The sequence below is a fragment of the Hemitrygon akajei genome, chromosome 4, assembly GCF_048418815.1.
Source record: "Hemitrygon akajei chromosome 4, sHemAka1.3, whole genome shotgun sequence".
Lineage (NCBI taxonomy): Eukaryota > Metazoa > Chordata > Chondrichthyes > Myliobatiformes > Dasyatidae > Hemitrygon > Hemitrygon akajei.
Window position 1 is genome coordinate 54,081,227 of NC_133127.1, and position 18,873 is coordinate 54,100,099.

General features: G+C 42.3%; 1 protein-coding gene and 1 long non-coding RNA gene across 3 annotated transcripts in view; one reads left to right on the forward strand and one right to left on the reverse strand.

The window, feature by feature from the left end:
* pigg (phosphatidylinositol glycan anchor biosynthesis class G (EMM blood group)) overlaps positions 1 to 13,961 on the reverse strand; it is a 31,993-nt gene extending 18,032 nt beyond the window's left edge. Inside the window, exons 1-7 of one of the 2 annotated variants that reach the window (XM_073042625.1) lie at positions 13,715 to 13,961; positions 10,112 to 10,317; positions 8,903 to 9,112; positions 7,701 to 7,889; positions 7,323 to 7,461; positions 4,360 to 4,572; positions 2,649 to 2,866 (exon numbers count right to left, since the gene is read on the reverse strand). In XM_073042625.1, the coding sequence (XP_072898726.1) occupies positions 2,649 to 2,866; positions 4,360 to 4,572; positions 7,323 to 7,461; positions 7,701 to 7,889; positions 8,903 to 9,112; positions 10,112 to 10,317; positions 13,715 to 13,868 (1,329 nt within the window). In that variant the 5' untranslated portion in view covers positions 13,869 to 13,961. Of the gene's footprint in view, positions 1 to 2,648; positions 2,867 to 4,359; positions 4,573 to 7,322; positions 7,462 to 7,700; positions 7,890 to 8,902; positions 9,113 to 10,111; positions 10,318 to 12,303; positions 12,430 to 13,714 lie in introns of those variants that run through there. The other variant, XM_073042626.1, reaches the window with a different exon arrangement.
* Positions 13,844 to 16,171, forward strand: LOC140726358 (uncharacterized). The gene is made up of 3 exons (XR_012098617.1): positions 13,844 to 13,909; positions 15,819 to 15,883; positions 15,979 to 16,171. It is a non-coding gene; the product is annotated as an uncharacterized lncRNA (long non-coding RNA).
* The last annotated feature ends 2,702 nt before the right edge of the window (positions 16,172 to 18,873 follow it).

The following is an 18,873-nucleotide window of genomic DNA, read 5'->3' on the forward strand; positions in this document are numbered from 1 at the left end:
GCCACGACCTGGACTTTGCGTTCATCTATTTGGACGACATCCTCATAGCCAGCAGTAGTTGTCAGGAGCATCTGTCCCACCTCCGCCAGCTCTACTCCTGCCTAAGTGATTTCGGCCTCATGATCAACCCAGCCAAATGCCAGTTCGGTCTCGACACCATCGACTTCCTGGGCCACAGGATTACCAAAGACGGGGCAACACCTCTGCCCGCTAAGGTAGACGTGATCCGCCACTTTGCCCGGCCCAACACAGTCAAAGGCCTGCAGGAGTTCGTTGGTATGGTGAACTTCTACCACTGTTTCCTCCCCTCAGCAGCCCATATCATGTGTCCTTTGTACACCCTGATGTTGGGTAAAGGCAAGGACATTACTTGGGACAATGAGGCCAGGGCTGCTTTTGTTAAAGCCAAGGAAGCCTTGGCAGATGCTGCGATGCTGGTGCAACCCAGAACGGATGTTCCAACCACCCTCACAGTGGACGCATCCGACACAGCAGTCAGTGGGGTGCTGGAGCAACTCATCGAGGGGCGCTGGCAACTCCTGGCGTTCTTCAGCAAGCACCTACGACCACCCGAACTCAAGTACAGTGCCTTCGACCGGGAGCTGATGGCACTGTATCTGGCAATCCGGCATTTCAGGTACTTCTTAGAAGGCAGGCCATTCACCTCGTTCACGGACCACAAACCGTTGACTTTTGTGTTCACGAATATGTCCAATCCCTGGTTGGCTCGCCAGCAGCAACATCTGTCCTACATCTCCGAGTACACGACGGACATCCAGCATGTCTCGGGAAAGGACAACGTCGTGGCGGACGCACTCTCCAGACCAGCTGTCCAGGCCCTGTCCCTGGGGGTGGACTATGCAGCACTGGCAGAGGCACAGCAGGCAGACGACGCGATGCCCAGCTACAGGACCGCAGTCTCGGGTTTGCAGCTGCAAGACTTCCTCGTAGACCCAGGTGAGAGGACCCTCCTGTGCGACGTGGCTACCAGCCAACCTCGCCCCATCGTCCCGGCAGCCTAGAGGCGGCGAGTTTTCGACTCCATACACGGTTTGGCAAACCCATCTATCAGGACAACCGTCGGGCTGGTCTCCAGCAAGTTTGCGTGGCACTGACTTTGCAAGTAGGTCAGTGAATGGGCCAGAACGTGCACGCAGTGCCAAACAGCCAAGGTGCAGCGGCACACTAAAGCCCCGCCGCAGCAGTTTGAACCCACCTGCAGGAGGTTCGACCACATTCATGTGGATATCGTGGGCCCCCTACCAGTGTCCCGAGGAGCGCGGTACCTCCTAACAATGGTAGACCGGTTCACGAGATGGCCAGAGGCGGTCCCGCTCACCGACACATCTGCCGATTCCTGCACCCGAGCACTGACTACAACATGGGTAGCACGCTTCGGGGTACCGGCCCACGTTACCTCTGACAGAGGCGCCCAGTTCACCTCCAGCCTGTGGTCAGCTGTGGCCAGCTTTTTGGAAATGCAGCTACACCACACAACTGCCTACCACCCACAGTTGAACGGACTAGTGGAATGCTTCCACCGTCACTTGAAGTCGGCTCTCATGGCCCGCCTGAGAGGACCTAACTGGGTGGACGAGCTTCCCTGGGTCCTGCTTAGACTTCACACAGCGCCCAAAGAGGATCTGCACGCCTCGTTGGCCGAGTTGGTGTACGGCGCACCCCTGGTCGTCCCAGGAGAGTTCATACCAGCCCCGAGGGGGCAAGAGGAAGAACCCGCAGCAGTCCTGGACAGACTATGCAAAAGGCTCCGCATCCTGGCCCTCGTACCGACTTCACAGCACGGACAGACTCCAACCTACATACCCAAAGACCTGCAGAACTGTAAGTTTGTGTTTGTACAAAGGGGTGCACACCGAGCACCGCTACAGAGGCTGTACGAGGGGCCGTAAAAGGTGCTCAGGAACCACGGGTCCACGTATGTTCTGGACATTGGGGGGGAAGAGGAGGTTTTCACGGTGGACCGACTCAAAACAGCCCATGTGGACTTGGCACAGCCAGTCGAGGTTCAGGCACCGCGGCGCAGAGGCAGACGGCCAAACAGAGCCTGATTCAGACTGTAGACATTGGGGGGGGTGTATCGCCGGTTCTGGGGGGGGGGGGGTTTATGTGGCGACCCACTTTCTGCGCAGGCGAACCGGCTCACAAATAGCCAGTGCGTGGGGGGAAACTTTGGTAATGCACCTCTGATGTCATTTCCGCCTGGAGAAGGTGGGAACTAGGGATTAAAAGCCAGCGCCGCAAAGTTTGAATAAACTAGTCTCGAAACAACTTACCGACTGTGTGTCTTTGTCTCTAGCTCTATATGTAGTACATCGCTACAGTAGTTTTAAAATAAATCTCCTCTCTTTAATAATGCATGCATTCTGTAAACATGTACAGTTTAACATTGTTAAAGAAAGGGCCATAGACATGTCTTAGACCTGTCATTTGCACAACCACAAGGCCTAACCTATTTTGGAGGTGCATTGTGGTCACAGATAGAGCAGCCTTTACTAAAATGGCAGATGCTGTACTTGCCTCAGCCAATCCAAATTGCAATCCACCATCTACTCTACAAAAAAACTATTTAAAAAAATGGAATAGTGAGGAGAGGAAAGGAGAAGTGAATAATATGCAATTGACCCTACCTCTACCACAATGATTGTTCCTACAATCATTGAGTACATATCATACTGTGCCACAACCTTGGAAAGCGAGGAGCTCATGAAGTTCAGTGCATCCAAATACTGCCTCAACACTTTTTTCCCTACATTTGCTAGAGTCTCTGAAGTGTTACCTTCCAAATAAAGTTTGATCCAGGAACCATGAGATTTTAGTGCTATTTGAAATAGTTTGTACCCAGCATCTGCAAAAAGATCAAATCAAAACACTGTTTAGGGTGAGGAAATTTGCCATAATAAAAATATTCAACCACCTCAGATTCCTGTAACTTAGTTATGGTGAAATGAATCCTGGAAAACAGATTTTTTGGGGAAGAATTGAGAATTTACAAGAGGAAACTTTCAAAACAAGCTTTGTGACAGATCATATAAACTTTGGTATAGCTCAAATCCAAAATACATCCTAACAATAGTACAGGATAATCGAAGTAATATTTTTTCTTCTTGCTCATCAACTAACATTTCCTTCTGCATCACATATTCAAAAAAATTCTAACAGTTACAGTAAAATTTGTTGATATTTATTCTGAAAAAGTTATATAAACACAGTATTGCTTCAAATTATTATTTTTCTTTTAAAAAACACAAATACTTTCTGTACAATTTATCTTCTAACAAGGTTATACTGGCATTTCTAAATGTTCTTTAAGTTAACATCAAATTATGGATGCCAAGAAGTTATTCATAATGTTGATTAGATTAGCTGAATTTAATCAAAATAGAATTTACCTTCCTTTCTAGAACACAGGCACAACGGCAACCACTCCCTCAACCTAGGCAGCATAAATAAAAATAGTGAAGCATTTTCCCCATCCTTGCCTTTGTTTTAATGACTTGGATTTGCACACATCAGTACCCAGCCACTCGTTAGTAAAAAGCTATTATATGGCTTCTTGCTATTTACATAGCAAAAAAAGATCAGGGATATTTTAAATGAGCATTACCTGATGAAACTGTTTATCAAGCCACAAAGGGAGATATTAGGACAATATCCAAAAGCTTGGTCAAAGAAACAGGTTTAGTGTATCAGCTTAAAATAGGAAAGTTTGAGGCTTCATGAGGGAATTCCCCATTTTTTTCCCAAAACGGTTACTTTTAAAACAAAATGAAGAAAATCAGGGATGCTTGAGGGCAGATTTGGAAGAATGTCAATACCAAGAATTTTAAGATTATGGGTACGGGAACTAAGATAGGAATGGGAAGCTAAATGAAGTATTAAAAATCACAGATGAATATATTAAAGCACTAGCAGACAGTCAATTCTACAGAAGAATGATAGTAGAATAAGACTGAATTAGTTGAAGCAGAGGCCCAAACAATAAATATTTTTGCAAACCTTGTTGAAAGTACAAATGAACAGGATTTTGTATGCAATTAAACATGAATAAACCTTTAAAAACCTTTGGGGTATATCACATGCTAAGAGTAGGAAGTAGTGTCATTCCCAATTCATTAAAATTCTTACAGTAGATTCATGCATACCCAAGGTATCTCAAAACTAACCAGCAGTCAGAAAAATATGCTTACTACTTTTGAAGAGGCAATGATATCAAAGTATAGAACCATAAACTGAAAAGGCAAAAAAATGTCCTTCACATTTTTGGAGTTAATGTGAAGACTTCTCAATGGATCATGAGTTAAACCTTGTGCTATCCGAAACACAGCAAATTGGCCTCACCTTTCTCATATGCAGGAATGCTCTCCTGAATTAGAAGACTAAGTTGGTATCCATTAAGATTCAAGTATCTTAGCTGTTCTCGTAAAGGTCTTTCCTCTAGGACAGATGGAATGAGATGCCCCAAATTGTTCCGAGGGATAGGCAAACCAAATCCTAATGCTAAAGTGGATGTGAGATCGGTTTGCTCCACATATTCAGAAGCAACAAAGGAATCTAGGAATATGATAATGAGAAACATCAATGAATTATTTTATCTAGGATCCAGAAGAAAGATTATACAAAATTTAGTTACTTCTAATTAGATTAGTTAAGCAACAGAAACTGTAATTTCATAACATTTCAATTCATTGATCTGCAAAATTAATAGAATCACCCAAGAAAACAAAAAAAAAACTAGATGCTGAATATCCAAGATAAAAACCAAAATTCTGGATATATTCATCAGAAGGTTAGGTAGCATCTGTGAAAGAAGAAACAAAATACATGAAAGTTCAGCAAAATGAAATAACTTTGCTTCTCTCTCCACATATTCTACTCAAACTCCAGCAGTTCCAGTATCTCCAACATTTTCTGATTCTGAAATAAAAACATCAAGGAGCATATTTTTGGTTTTATGAGGATCATAAAAAGCATTGCCATCTATTTAACAAGTCAAATCATTGTAAAACCATATTCTTGAGTTTTTGCTCCTTTCCAAACATTTATATGTAGACCTGAGAATCTCAAAAGCAAAATATCAGTGGAGTGAATGGATTACAAAATGAGACATCCTTTAAATGGATAACCATGTTCTACCAATATGCGAAAGCACATCTTTGGAAGTGCTAGTCTAAGAGGTATTGACTTGCAACATTTTTTTTTAATATGCCCAATGGCTAATAGAATGAAGTCACTAATTCTATGAGGGGGGACCATGAATATCTTCGAGGTTGATACTTGCATATTTTCTATATTTCCTAATATACAACCAATAAGTTGATTTGAGTTTAAGTAAAAAGTGGTGTCCAAAATGCAGAGCATATTAGATTCAGGTACCTGTAACACTTCCTACAAAGAATAGGTTAGCTGCTAATGCAGGAAAATGGAATTATGGTTGTTGGACAAAGAAGGTTATAGTGAGTGGAAGAGCCAGCTTTTGTGCTCAATAACTCTATAATGTACTGCCTGATTCATGTCATTCCATACTGTGGTGATGTCAGCCTGCAAAAGATAGCTTTGTCAGAATCTGTTCCAAATCAGGATGATGTGGGTTCAAGTACCATACCAAATCACATAACATTCATGCTAAGCAAATTAATAATGTTTAAAAAGATCATACTGAACCCAAGACTGGACAATTCACATCTTCAGCAAAACTATCAAAATCTTAACAAGCATTCGATAAATAAAACCATCAAAGATGGAATTCAGTACTGTGCCAAAGTCTTAGGACATTATATATAATATCCCTGATAATTTTATTCCCTAGTAATTTTCTGTATTGCACAGTACTCCTGCTGCAAAAAAAATATCATTTTATATACATGAGTGATGATAAACCTGGTTCTGATATGGATTTCTGCTGTGGGCTGAAAGTGGGAAGGGGGCAGGGAGAGAGGAATCATGGTTGGGAAAAGTGGAAGGGAGAGGGGAGGGAGTGGGAAGCACCTGAGCGACATTCTATAATGATCAACATACAAATTCCTTGGAATCAAATGACCTTGCCTGGAGTCTCAGGGCTAGGTACGTCTGCACCCATGCCAACCCACACCCCTGGCACTCCTTCTATGTTACCTGTCCTACACCTCTCCTGCGGGTACTCCACCCTTGCCATTGCCAACATCCTTTGCTCCCGCCAGATCTACAAACTTGATCCACTTCGAAAAATACAATACTGTGCAAAGGTCCTCGGAACCCAAGCTATGTATCTTGTATGTGCCTAAGACTTTTGCACAGTACTATAAGTGTTTAACCAAACAAGATATACCAAAGCCTTATTTTCCACAGAATACCAATTTGTTATAGCACACTTAGTCCTGGAAGCAGAACATTCACAAGTGTGCACCTCCCTGTGCCAGGAACCTGCCCTTCTCTGGAGCTCCTGCAACAATGGAACAGTGATCTCACTGCCACATGTCTCAATGCAGTGTAAGCTACTAAGTGTAGGGCCTGCCTGCAATGGGTGACGTTGCACTGGCTGGGGTGAACAGTGCTGAGATATGGAATTCAGTGCTGCACCTTGACAAGTTTGGCAACAGTGGGCTACTTGCAGACCTCTCTATTGAATAGACCACCCAAATTTTGTAAACTCTCTCAGCACTGCCTTGTGGATGTGAAGGAAACAAATGGCATGTTACTTCTTATTATAGTGAGAACCACAGACTGAAGAGAGTGATGGACCTAACAGATGTGGCAGCAACTACTTCCATCACATCCACAAGAAGTTTGGACAATCTGAACCGCCCACTGCCAACCCCCAGCAATAGTCTGCACTTACCAGCCTGAAGTACTACACTTCAATGCATTGTTCACCTTGGCTTGACCAATAACTCTGCTCACAGGGAGCCACCTCTTATGAGGCTCACTTCACAGTGAGCCATGCAACAATACTCGAACCATTGCTCTCGGGGTGCCAGGAGAGGCTCAAGCTCCCAATCAAATTTCCACAACAGTGCTATCGCTTTCTTGAGGCTACAATTGTAGTACTGATTCCTGGGAGCACATCCTGAGCACTAAGTTAAATCTTAGCATTGATCTTGGCTAAATAAAATTACCATCTCACTCTTCTGATTTTAAGCCTCAGCAAACAGTCATAGGTAGGACATAACTGAGAAAATTTACATTTAAACTTTACAAAGAGATTGGAAACATTAAGTTAAATAGCAATGAAAAAACTCAGCACCTAAAAGGTTCAAAATAACAAAAATGTGTAAAATGCAAAAGCAGAACTTTTATAACGGTTATTGAAAAGTTCTGTAACTCACTCTTCGTTGTGAAAGCAGAGCTAATGAAAACTAGTGGTGTGTCTACTTCATGCTTTGAAGAACCTCCATGACTGCCAGTATCTGACATCCCGTGATCCCCACACAATATTAATAAACTGGGCACAGAAGCTTCACTTTCCTGTAAAGTCATACAGAAATACATTAATACATGGGACATAATTCTTAACTTATTCTAAATAGGATTACATGTTTATTTTTAATTTTAAAACCTATGGTTACAGGAGGAAGTATTTTCTACACTGAAATATTACACCATATTAAGTTAGACCAAATTCTATACAACTGTAACATTACTTTTACATTGCTGAATTTCAGTAGTTTCAAGATTAATGCTAATTTTAATAAAACTTTACAAACCTTGGATAGAAGTCCTTCATGAATCTTCTGAACAACATTATCCATTTCTGATAGTTTTGGTCCGATCAAGGGACTATTTGGTCCTGCCAGATGACCTATATGATCTAATCCAAGGTAGTGCAAAATTAATAGATCCCAATCGTTTCTTTCTAATACTTTATCCAAATGCCTTGTTACATTTTCATCTACCTGTGAATATTAAAGACATTTTTTACTTCAAAATTTATAATAATGATCAAAACTAACACCATTCAAGAGTAACAAATAGGGAGGCATTATGAATCTTATACTAACATAGTAATTAACACTTTAAAAGAATTGATTTTAATGACACCAATGATTTAGCAAAGAATAGCAATAAGATTTACAACTTCTTTTCTGGTGAACACAAGAAAAACATTCTCAATGTGCAAGAAAGATAATCAAAAAGGACTCTCATATGGTAAATATTGGAACAAGCAACGTTGCTTAATGAATGAAGTGAATAAATCAATTTATACTAAGAAGTAACTTCAGAAATAAGCAGCTGTTTTCACATCCTCAAGCTGATTTAAAGTGTTATAAAGCCATTAATATAGGAATTTATCCGGTTCATGAGCATTAAAATTGTGATTGCTCATTCTACTCTGCTTCCAAAATTCAATTTCATCATCTTCTTTTACAGTGTAATTATCAGTACTGGACCGTTGTGCCTGATTAGAACATTCTCAGTTCTAGGTATGATACTGAACCAGCAACCTTCTGATTTAGAGCTGAGAATGTAAAACTAAGCTTCACTGCTGCTTGTGCGTAGGAGGCGAGTGTAGGGGGCCTTTTAAACATTTTAAATGTCACCCATTCTTTGGGGCACTCTTCTGTTTCCATGGATGCTTGTGAAGAATTTCAGGATGTATATTGTATACATTTCTTTGATATTAAATGGAACTACTGAACTATTGAAGATAAAAGTCAAAGTTCATCAGTTCAAAGCTTCAAAGGTCCAGTTCAAAGTTCCAAAACATGATATAAAATATCAAATTTTATTCCCATTTAAAAATTATGTATTTAAATTATGTATAAATTATGATTGTAAATTTAATTTTATTGTATTTTTGTATATTTCTGCCATTCACTTGGTTACTATAGGGATTTATCTAAAAAAGTCTTCAGAATTTGGAGGGTCACCAGAACAAGTTCAAAGGGTGTCAAGAATATATACTGACCTCAGTATAATCGGATACAAAGAAAGAGGTAGTTCCATCATGTTCTATAAATTGATCAGGAAACATTCGGACCCAAGTGTCATCACCATAGAACAAAATTCTTTTTCCAGCAGCTTTTGCCTGCCAGATTAGATTATCTTCTGTCAGAGCAGCAGAATTCAGGTTCATGATTATATCAATAAATCCAGGTATTTTACCAGTCATCATTGCCTAAACAAATTCACACAGAAAAAGGTAATAAAAATGCTGTCAACATTTAAGAAAATATGCATAAGTTCATTATTAATGCTCAAAGTCTACGCTGACATCATTACAGCTCTGGGCATCAGAGTTCAGAGTTCAATCCCAGTGTCCTCTGTGAGGAGTTTGTGGAACGTGTAGTTTTCTCCAAATGTGCTGGTTTCCTCCAGCAGTCCAAAGATGTACAGATTAGTAGGTTAACTGGCCATTGTAAATTGACCCACGATCAGGCTGGGGTTAACTGGGGGAGTTTGCTGGGTGGCGTGGCTTAAAGGGTCAAAAGGGCCTATTTCGTGTTGAATCTCTAATAAATAAATAAGTTCAAGTTTAAAAAAGACATTGAAAACATTCCATCTGACGACTCTAAAATTCTATTCAAGCAAACCCTCCCAAGAATAATTGTTAGTTTCCACTTAACATCAGGGTTTCACACTCTATTCCCAGGCGTAACAAGACAGTATGCTCCCATACCCTTTTTAATGCATCACTTTGAGAAATGACACCCACTTATAAATAAAAGAAAAAAGCAACGCTCTCTTCTTCAAAAATTTTTTAACCCTTTCTCTGAGAGAGAACACAAAGCAGAAATTCAAGCTATCAGGAGCCACAGGTTTATGAACTGCCATGGATAATTTCAAACACCACTCCTCTGAACTGATTTTGTGACCCAGAGACCCACTTTTAACAACTGATCCAATTCATGATCACAGTATTTTTTTATGCACATAAATTCTATTGGATTTGACCTGCCCCCCCCCCAATAAATGCCTGCAATATGGCAACAGATACTGTACATACTTTGATGATAATTTTATTTCAAACATTGATGACATTACTGGAACTTGCTAACCTGTCATTCTTATCATAAGACACCACAAAATAAACAAAATTCATTGTGTTTATTGATATATTGATGGTTTTAATTTATTTTATTTCTACTAACTGCAAATAGTTCTTTTAAAAAAATACCTTAATTCTGGGCATAGTAACTGTTGGAGGCCACGCTTTAGCAATAAAACTGTGTGATGAACCTTGTTCAACCAAGTGTCTGGTATATGGCATGAACTGCTTTCCTTTAACTCCAAAGACAAAATCTTCTCTCAAAGCATCCACCAGCATAATCACAACTCTTCCAAACAATGGAGGTGGTGGTTTTGTCTGATTTGATGCAAAGCCTAAACCAAAAGAATTAACATATCCTTTACACACATACTTTAACTATTAGAATTTGTTAGCCTCCCTGATGTAGTCAATATGGCACAATGTCATGTTTAGGTTATGACAGCTGAACAATTAGATATGCACCCAAGGTGATGAGGCTACAATAATCAATCACAAACATGAGAAAGTTTTTAGATGCTGGAAATCCAAAGCAACTTTTCAGGCTGAGACCCTTCATTAGGACTGGAGATGGAAAGGGGAAGATGCCAGAAGAAAAAGGTGGGTGAAGGGGAAAGAGGCTAGCTGGAAGGTGATAGGTGAAGCCAGGCAGGTGAGAAAGGTCAAAGGCCGGAAATGAAACAATCTGATGAGAGTAGAGTTGTCCATTGGAGAAAGGGAAAGGGGGGAGAGCCAGGGGATAGTAATAGGTAGGTGAAAGTAAGTAAAAGGTCAGAGTGGGGAATAAAGGAAGGTTGGGGGGGAGGGTAATTGTTTTACCAAAGGGAGAAATTGATATTCATACCATCAGGTTGGGGGGGGCGGGGCACCCAGATGGAATACAAGGTGTTGTCCCTCCACTTGGAGGGTGGCCTTATCATGGCACAAGAGGCGGCCATGGACCCTACCTTCTCAGTCCTGAAAAAGGGTGTTGGCCTAAAATGTCAACTGTTCAATTTTTTCCATAGATACTGCCTGACCAGCTGAGTTCCTCCAGCATTTTGTGTGTGTTACAATAATCAATACCAGGTTGCCTCTGACTTACTTCCTCCTTCGAGGAGAGGCTTAGACACCTCTAAATCCCCTTAACCCAACATGGAGTTCAGTGCTGGGAACCAGCTTTAGAATCTAGAGCTAGTGCATGATCAGTCACCAGAGTTGCATGCACTTGCATGGCTGTTAGACACTACACTGTGCTTAGAGTGAACAGTTTTTAAAATAGCATCATTTATGTGTATTTGTGTTCAAGAAACAATGATTGTTGTCACTGATCATTGGCAAGAAATAAGCAGTAAGACAATTCAGAACCTTTTTGCTCACAGCAATTTCAAGCATTCAGGCTTGGAGATGCCAGAAGCAGCTGTGAGTGAAAATGAAATGATTTCACTTCAACAAGTTAGGAGTAACAAAGAATGTGAAGGTACCTACAATCATCTTGAATGTTACAATAAAAATGAAGATTTGGAAGATGCATTATTTGAAGGCAGTCCATTATCTGCACTAGGTGACTGTGCTGAGTTTGTTCAATGTGGTATCCTCTGTAGATAACTATTAGAACTAATACACAGTTTTATAGTACTATAGTAACAGTGTTCTAATTTGTTCTGCATTTCATTTAAATACGTAATTTGTTACTCAGTTAAAGTGTTTTTATTAAAATACGTTTTTAACTATTTCCATGAAACTTTGGCTAATTAGGACAGAATTGGGCCAAAATGTACTGATCCCAATGTGTCCCAATGAACACTGTATCCTAATCCACTGTAATCCCAAGTGCTTTTTTTTGCATTTTAATTAAAAGCTTCCTTCAGTTGTGATGTTCACACATCTGAATGTCAGAAACATATGAAAACTTTTGAGTCGTTAACAACTTTGACAGCAAGCCAGGCTCCTTCCCCAGCTTCCCCTTCTTTCAACAGTCACTTGGTGATGGGGTAGTGTTCAGTATTGAGAAAGCACAGTTCTGCATTACACTACTAAATAATGACTTGAGCAGCAGACCAGCCAATAAGATTTGTTCTCCCATCCTACCCAAGGTTGCCTGAAGACATTAACAACAATTCTGGATAGTGGGCCCAGTCCAGCGAGGTTCAGTCCATTCTGCTGCATTCTGTGAAAATTTTAATCAGGGATTTTCTCAGTCACTGTTCATCCTTTGAGAAAATCCCTGTTTTACATTTGCCCATTTAACTTCAACAGACCCTCTAAAGTCACCAGGACTAAATAGTTCCAATGTTCTCTTCCAACCTCTGTAAGCATCAGTTCCTTCAAAACTGAGTCACCTTATTATCGTTCACTCGTTATCGATGAGCAGTGCTGTGGTTAGTCAGAGCTATTTCAGCAACATCTTCCAAATCTGCAATCTCCATCACCAAGGACAAGGGCAGGAAGCGCACTGGAACACACCACCTGACGATTCCCCTCGAAGTTATACACCATCTTCTACCACCAGTGTTTCATCATCAATAGGTGTGAATCCTGGAACCACATGTTCCACAGCACTGAGATTAATTTCAGAAGGTGGTCTGCAAAGTTCAAGATGACACCTCACCACCAACTCCTGAAGGACAAGGGGTGATCTTGATCCAAAAAAAATGAATAAAAAGTCCATTTGGAATGCAGTCTTCAATACTACTGAAAATCAATGTTTTTTCCTACATTAATTAGTAAAAAATAACTGAATGTAACATAATCAAGTTTTAAAAATAATAATTTCAAACTATTTTGAGCAACACACATAAAATGTTGGAGGAACTCAGCAAGTCAGGCTTGAGTTGGGGGGGATAAACTGTTGATGCTTCAGGCTGAGACTGTTCATCAGGACTGGAAAGAGAGGTGGCAGAAACCAGAATAAGGCGGCAGTGGGAGGGGACAGAACACAAGCTGGCAGGTGATCGGTAAATCCCAAGTGAGGGGAAAGGTGGGGGTGAAGAAAGAAGCTGGGAGGGTGGGTGATAGATGGGAAGTGGTCAAGTGCTCAAGAAGAAGTAAGCTGATAAGACAGTAGAACATGGAAGTAAGGGAAGGAGTGGCAACGGGGGAAGCAAGGAGAAGGGAACCAGAATGGGAATGGAAAGGGAGAGAAGGGAAGAGGGTAGAAATTATCAGAAGTTTGAGAAATCAATGTCCATGCCATCAGGTTGGAGGCTACCCAGACAGAATATGAGGTGTTGCTGCTCCAACCTGAGGAGGCCATGGACTGACATGTCAGAATGGGAATGGGAAGTCAAATTCCAACGGGTGGCCACTGAGGGATCCTGCCTTTTGCAGCGGACAGGGCGAAGTGCTCGACGAAGCAGTCCCCCAGGCTGTTTCGGGTCTCTCTGATGTAGAGGAGGCGGCACCGTATACAACAGATGACCCTGTCAGACTCGCAGGTGAAGCGTCGCCTCACCTGGAAGGACTGTTTGGAGCCCTGAATCATAGGGAGGGAGGGAAGAGGTGTTGGGGCAGATGTGGCACTTCTCGCGTCTGCAGGAATAAGTGCCGGGGATGGAGTAACACAGGCGGAAGTTACTTTATTATTCCCTCCACCCCTAAGAGAGCAGGGGTAGAGAGACGGTGACAGGGCTGCGGAATCCTGGCCGGGACACAGTAATGAAATACTTCCCCGCACTGCCCCCTCTCCCCGTGCAGAGCGGCTCCGGCACTGAGGAACCGCCATTAGCAGGCCCGGGACCCCACTCCCGTTACCTCCGGCTGGCTCTGCCGGCACATCCGACACCTTGGCTTTGGTGAAGCCCGACGACCTGGCTGGCACGGGGAAGAAGCCGCGCAGGAAGAGGGCCATTCCAAAGAGCTGCACCAGGAGGCCGCAGCAGCCGAACAGGGACGAACGTAGCCTCATCGTTGCCGGTTCCAGCGCGCCTGCGCACTGACTGCGGGGAGGTAGGGAAGGTCTGTGCAGGGAGAGGTGATGGCAAAGGGAAGGCTGAGCAAGGAGGAATTCAGACATTGCACAGGAATGGGTGAGGAAGTTGTCTAAAAGACAATGCACGGGGATAGGTAAGCAAGGGTCAACTCAGAGAATGCTGAAAGATGGGCAAGCAAGGCCAGATATTGCATATCAATAAAAAGAAAACACTTGTTGGAAATCCAAAACACTCCGCAGATTGAATTGCATTGACTTTATTTCTTACATCCTTCACATACAGGAGGAGTAAAAATCATTGGATATTGTATTTGGGGTGGGGAGGGGAGGAGAGTGAGATACTGCTCTGGGAGGAGCTGTATTAGAGTAGTTCAGTTACACCTCTGTCAGTACAATTCCCATACCAGGCATTGATACAGTCAATAAGGATGCTCTCAGTTGTGCCCCTTTGTACAAAGTCCTTAGGATTTGGGGACCCACACCAAACTTCTTCACCTGCCTGAGGTGAAAGAGGCATAGTTGTGCTTTTTTCACCACATTAGCCGGTATATACAAACCGTGTGAGATCCTCGCTGAGGAATTTAAAGCTGTTCACCCTTTCAACCCCAGATCCATTGATGTCAATAGGGGCTAGCCTATCTCCATTCCTCCTGTAGTCCACAACCAGCTCCTTTGTTTTTGCAACAGTGAGAGAGAGGTTGTTTTCTTGACACCACTGTGTCAGGGTGATGACTTCTTCTCTGTAGGCTGCCTTGTTATTATTTGAGGCAAGGCCAATCACTGTAGTATCATCTACAAATTTAATTAGCAGATTGAAGCTGTGGGTGGCAAACACAGTCATGGGTATACAGACAGTAAAGGAGGGGGCTTAGGACACAGCCCTGGGGAGGCTTCTGTATTGAGGGTCAGAGGGGCAGAAGTGAGGGAGACCACTTTTACCACCTGCTAGCAATCTGACAGGAAGTTCAGGATCCAGCTGTACAATGCAGGGTAAAGGCCGAGGTCTCTGAGCTTCTTGTCAAGCCTGGGCGGAATTATGATGTTGAATGCTGAACTGTAGTCCAAGAACAGCATTCTCACATAAGCATCCCTCTTCTCCAGGTGTGTAAGGACAGTGTGTAGAGCAGTGGCTATTGTCACAACCTACTGTCCCATTACAACTCTGGGCCTCAACACAGATTTTCCCTTTGTCTGATTCACCTCCCCTCTCCCTTACTGGCAGTTTATATTTTTTAAGAGAGATATAGCAAGATAACAGGCCTTTCCAACCCAATGAGCCCATGCAAGCAATTACAACCTTATAATCAATTAACCTAAACCTACTGATCTGTATATCTTTGGAATGTGAAAGGAAACTTGAAGAATCCAGAGAAAACACATGAAGTCACAGGGAGAACATACAAACTCCTTACAGTGGTGTTGAACCCGGTTGTACTAGCCTTAATCTTTTATCTCTCTTTTTGAGTTTTGATGAAGCGATCATATCCTGAAATTTTTAACTCTGATTTTTCTTTCTACAGATGCTACCTGACCTGCTTATTGTTTCTGGCATTTTCTCTGTTTGTTTCAGATATTGCACAGGGTGGGATGCGTGAGATATTGCACTGTGATGAACAGGCAAGAGGCTCATTGGATATTGTATTTGGGATGGGGAGGGGAGGAGAGTGAGATATTGCTCTGGGAGGAGCTTGTATTAGAGTAGTTCAGTTATTGGAGAAATTGGGGCCTTTAGCATATTGCATCAGAAGATGCTGACAATTGCATGGAAGGGCTGGAAATGAGTTAATAAAGATATTGCATTGAGAGGTAAGAAACTGAGCACTAGCATTTCACATTGCTAGCCCCTAATAAACCTCTTGTGTACATCTGTGGAAGGCCATTACTGGCAATAGAGACTGTAGGCAGCTATTTGTCTAACTTCACCAGCTCCATAATCTGGACAGCAGTCAAATCAGAAAGAGAGGCCACTGCCATGGATTCTGCCTGCTCAGGTGAGTGACTTTCACACTTATCTCTATTTTTCGGACACTGCCTCCAATTGTGGCTGCAACAACTCACCTCTTTTACCCTCCCTCATCTATTCCAGCAGTTCCTTGCTGCGTGCCTGATGCACCATCAATAACTCTCGGAGACGTGAGGCGAGAGACAGGCTTTTATTAGCTGGAAGAGAGCACTATCAGAAGCAAGAGACCATCACACAACATCCTGGAGACTGAGGGAGGAGCAGTGCCTCCAATCGCCTTTATACCGGGGTCTGTGGGAGGAGCCACAGGAGCAGTCAGCGGGGGACATGTCCAGACAGGTATATGTAGTTCACCACACTGCCCCAGCAATTTCTCTGTGATGTCATGGCAGCTACATTCACTACAGCCACTTTACGACTTCTCTTCCCCCTCTCTAGTCTATCTCATTGGCCCATGATACCATCACGGAGTAAGTTGATCCCACTGCTATCCCCAAATCTGAAACTTGGTGGGTTGAGCTCAGGTTTCCTTTAGCATTTTCAGTAAGACTGGGTCATTCTTCCCTGGATTATCCAATCCTGAATACTCCTCATACACTCGATATTTCTGTTCTGCATAATCCATGGCAGGGTCATCAACTCTCTGAACCTTTGACGTTATCATTTCCCAGTTACACTCACCTCCCCGTGTCACTGTCTCACTTCCCCCTTAAAGAAGTGATATTTCTCTTCATTACTGGCATTCCTGGTAGTTGACCATGTACCATCCTGCATCCCCTGGGCCATACTATCCCACATATTCCTGTGATACTTTGTTTTTCCCAACACATGTATATCTTTTTGGTACATCCAGTGAATTCCAATCATTTCCTCGAGCTTGTGCCAGATTTCTGTTTTCCCATGGGTTACCTTAAGTGAGGGTATCTCTGTCAAAATGCTCTGCTTCTCCCTGGAGTGAAGACTTATGGATGGTTGTAATCAAGTTCAAGGGCTGATTTGGGTCATAAGGGTTTTCGACCTGACATTGCCTGACCTCAATCAGTGCCATCCCGACAGATAGATCTGGGTATAACCTCTCCCTCAGATATCTCCACAATAATTCCCATACTATGCAAAATATAGATGATGATAAAAATTGAGCAGTACACACTTAAAAACGCAGAGTAGGTATTCTGCAATCTGCCACTTATTATATTCCTTTGCAGTTAAAAGTGTTACACCAGGGTTTGTATGTTCTTGTCAGGGTTAAAGGCAAAATGAATAAAAATAAGGAACCTTGGTTCTTGAGGGATATTGGATCTCTGATAAAGAAGAAGAGAGAGATGTATAACATGTATAGGCAACAGGGAGGAAATAAGATGCTTGAGGAGTATAAAAATACTTAAGAAAGAAATCAGGAGGGCTAAAAGAAGACATGAGGTTGCTTTGGCAGTCAGAGTGAAGGATAATCCTAAGAGCTTCTACAGGTATGTTAAGAGCAAAAGGATAGTAAGGGATAAAATTGGTCCTCTTGAAGACCAGAGTGGTCAGCTATGTATGGAACCAAAAGATATGGGAGAGATATTAAATGGGTTTTTTTGCATCTGTATTTACTAAGGAAACTGGAATGGAGTCTATGGAAACAAGGCAAACAAGTAGGGAGGTCATGGAACTTATACAGATTAAAGAGGAGGAGGTGCTTGCTGTCTTGAGGCAAATCAGAGTAGATAAATCCCCAGGACCTGACAGGGTATTCCCTCGGACCGTGAAGGAGACTAGTGTTGAAATTGCAGGGGCCCTGGCAGAAATATTTAAAATGTCGATACCCATGGGTCAGGTGCCGGAGGATTGGAGGATAGCTCATGTAGTTCCATTGTTTAAAAAAGGCTCAAAAAGAAAGCTGGGAAATTATAGGCCAGTAAGTTTGACATTGGTAGTAGGTAAATTATTGGAAGGAATACTAAGAGATAGGATCTACAAGTATTTGGATAGACAGGGACTTATTAGAAAAAGTCAGCATGGCTTTGTGCGTGGTAGGTCATGTTTAACCAATCAGAGTTTTTTGAGGAGGTTACCAGGAAAGTGGATGAAGGGAAGGCAGTGGATGTTGTCTACATGGACTTCAGTAAGGCCTTTGACAAGGTCCTGCATGGGAGGTTAGTTAGGAAGATTCAGTCACTAGGTATACATGGAGAGGTAATAAATTGGATTAGACATTGGCTCAATGGAAGAAGCCAGAGAGTGGTAGTGGAGGATTGCTACTCTGAGTGGAGGCCTGTGACTAGTGGTGTGCCACAGGGATCAGTGCTGGGTCCATTGTTATTTGTCATCTATATCAATGATCTGGATGATAATGTGGCAAATTGGATCAGCAAATTTGATGATGATACAAAGATTGTAGGTGTAGTGGACAGTGAGGAAGGTTTTCAAAGCTTGCAGAGGGATTTGGACCAGTTGGAGGAATGGGCAGAAAAATGGCAGATGGAATTTAATGCGGACAAGTGTGATGTATTGCACTTTGGAGGGTCAAACCAAGGTAGAACATACAAGGTAAATGGTAGGAAACTGAGGAGTGCAGTAGAACAGAGGGATCTGGGAGTACAGATACATAATTCCCTAAAAGTGGCATCACAAGTAGATAGTTTTGTAAAGAGCTTTTGGTACATTGGCCTTTATAAATCAAAGTATTGAGTATAAGAGTTGGAATGTAATGGTGAGGTTGTATAAAACATTGGTGAGACCGAATTTGGAGTACTGTGTGCAGTTTTGGTCACCTAATTACAGGAAGGATATTAATAAGGTTGAAAGAGTGCAGAGAAGGTTTATAAGGATGTTGCCGGGACTTGAGAAACTGAGTTACAGAGAAAGGTTGAATAGGTTAGGACTTTATTCCCTGGGGCGTAGGAGAATCAGGGGTGATTTGATAGAGGTGTATAATATTATGATTGGTATAGATAGAGTGAATGCAATAGTCTTTTTCCACTGAGGCTAGGGGAGAAAAAAAAGAGGTCATGGGTTAAGGGTGAAGGGAGAAAAATT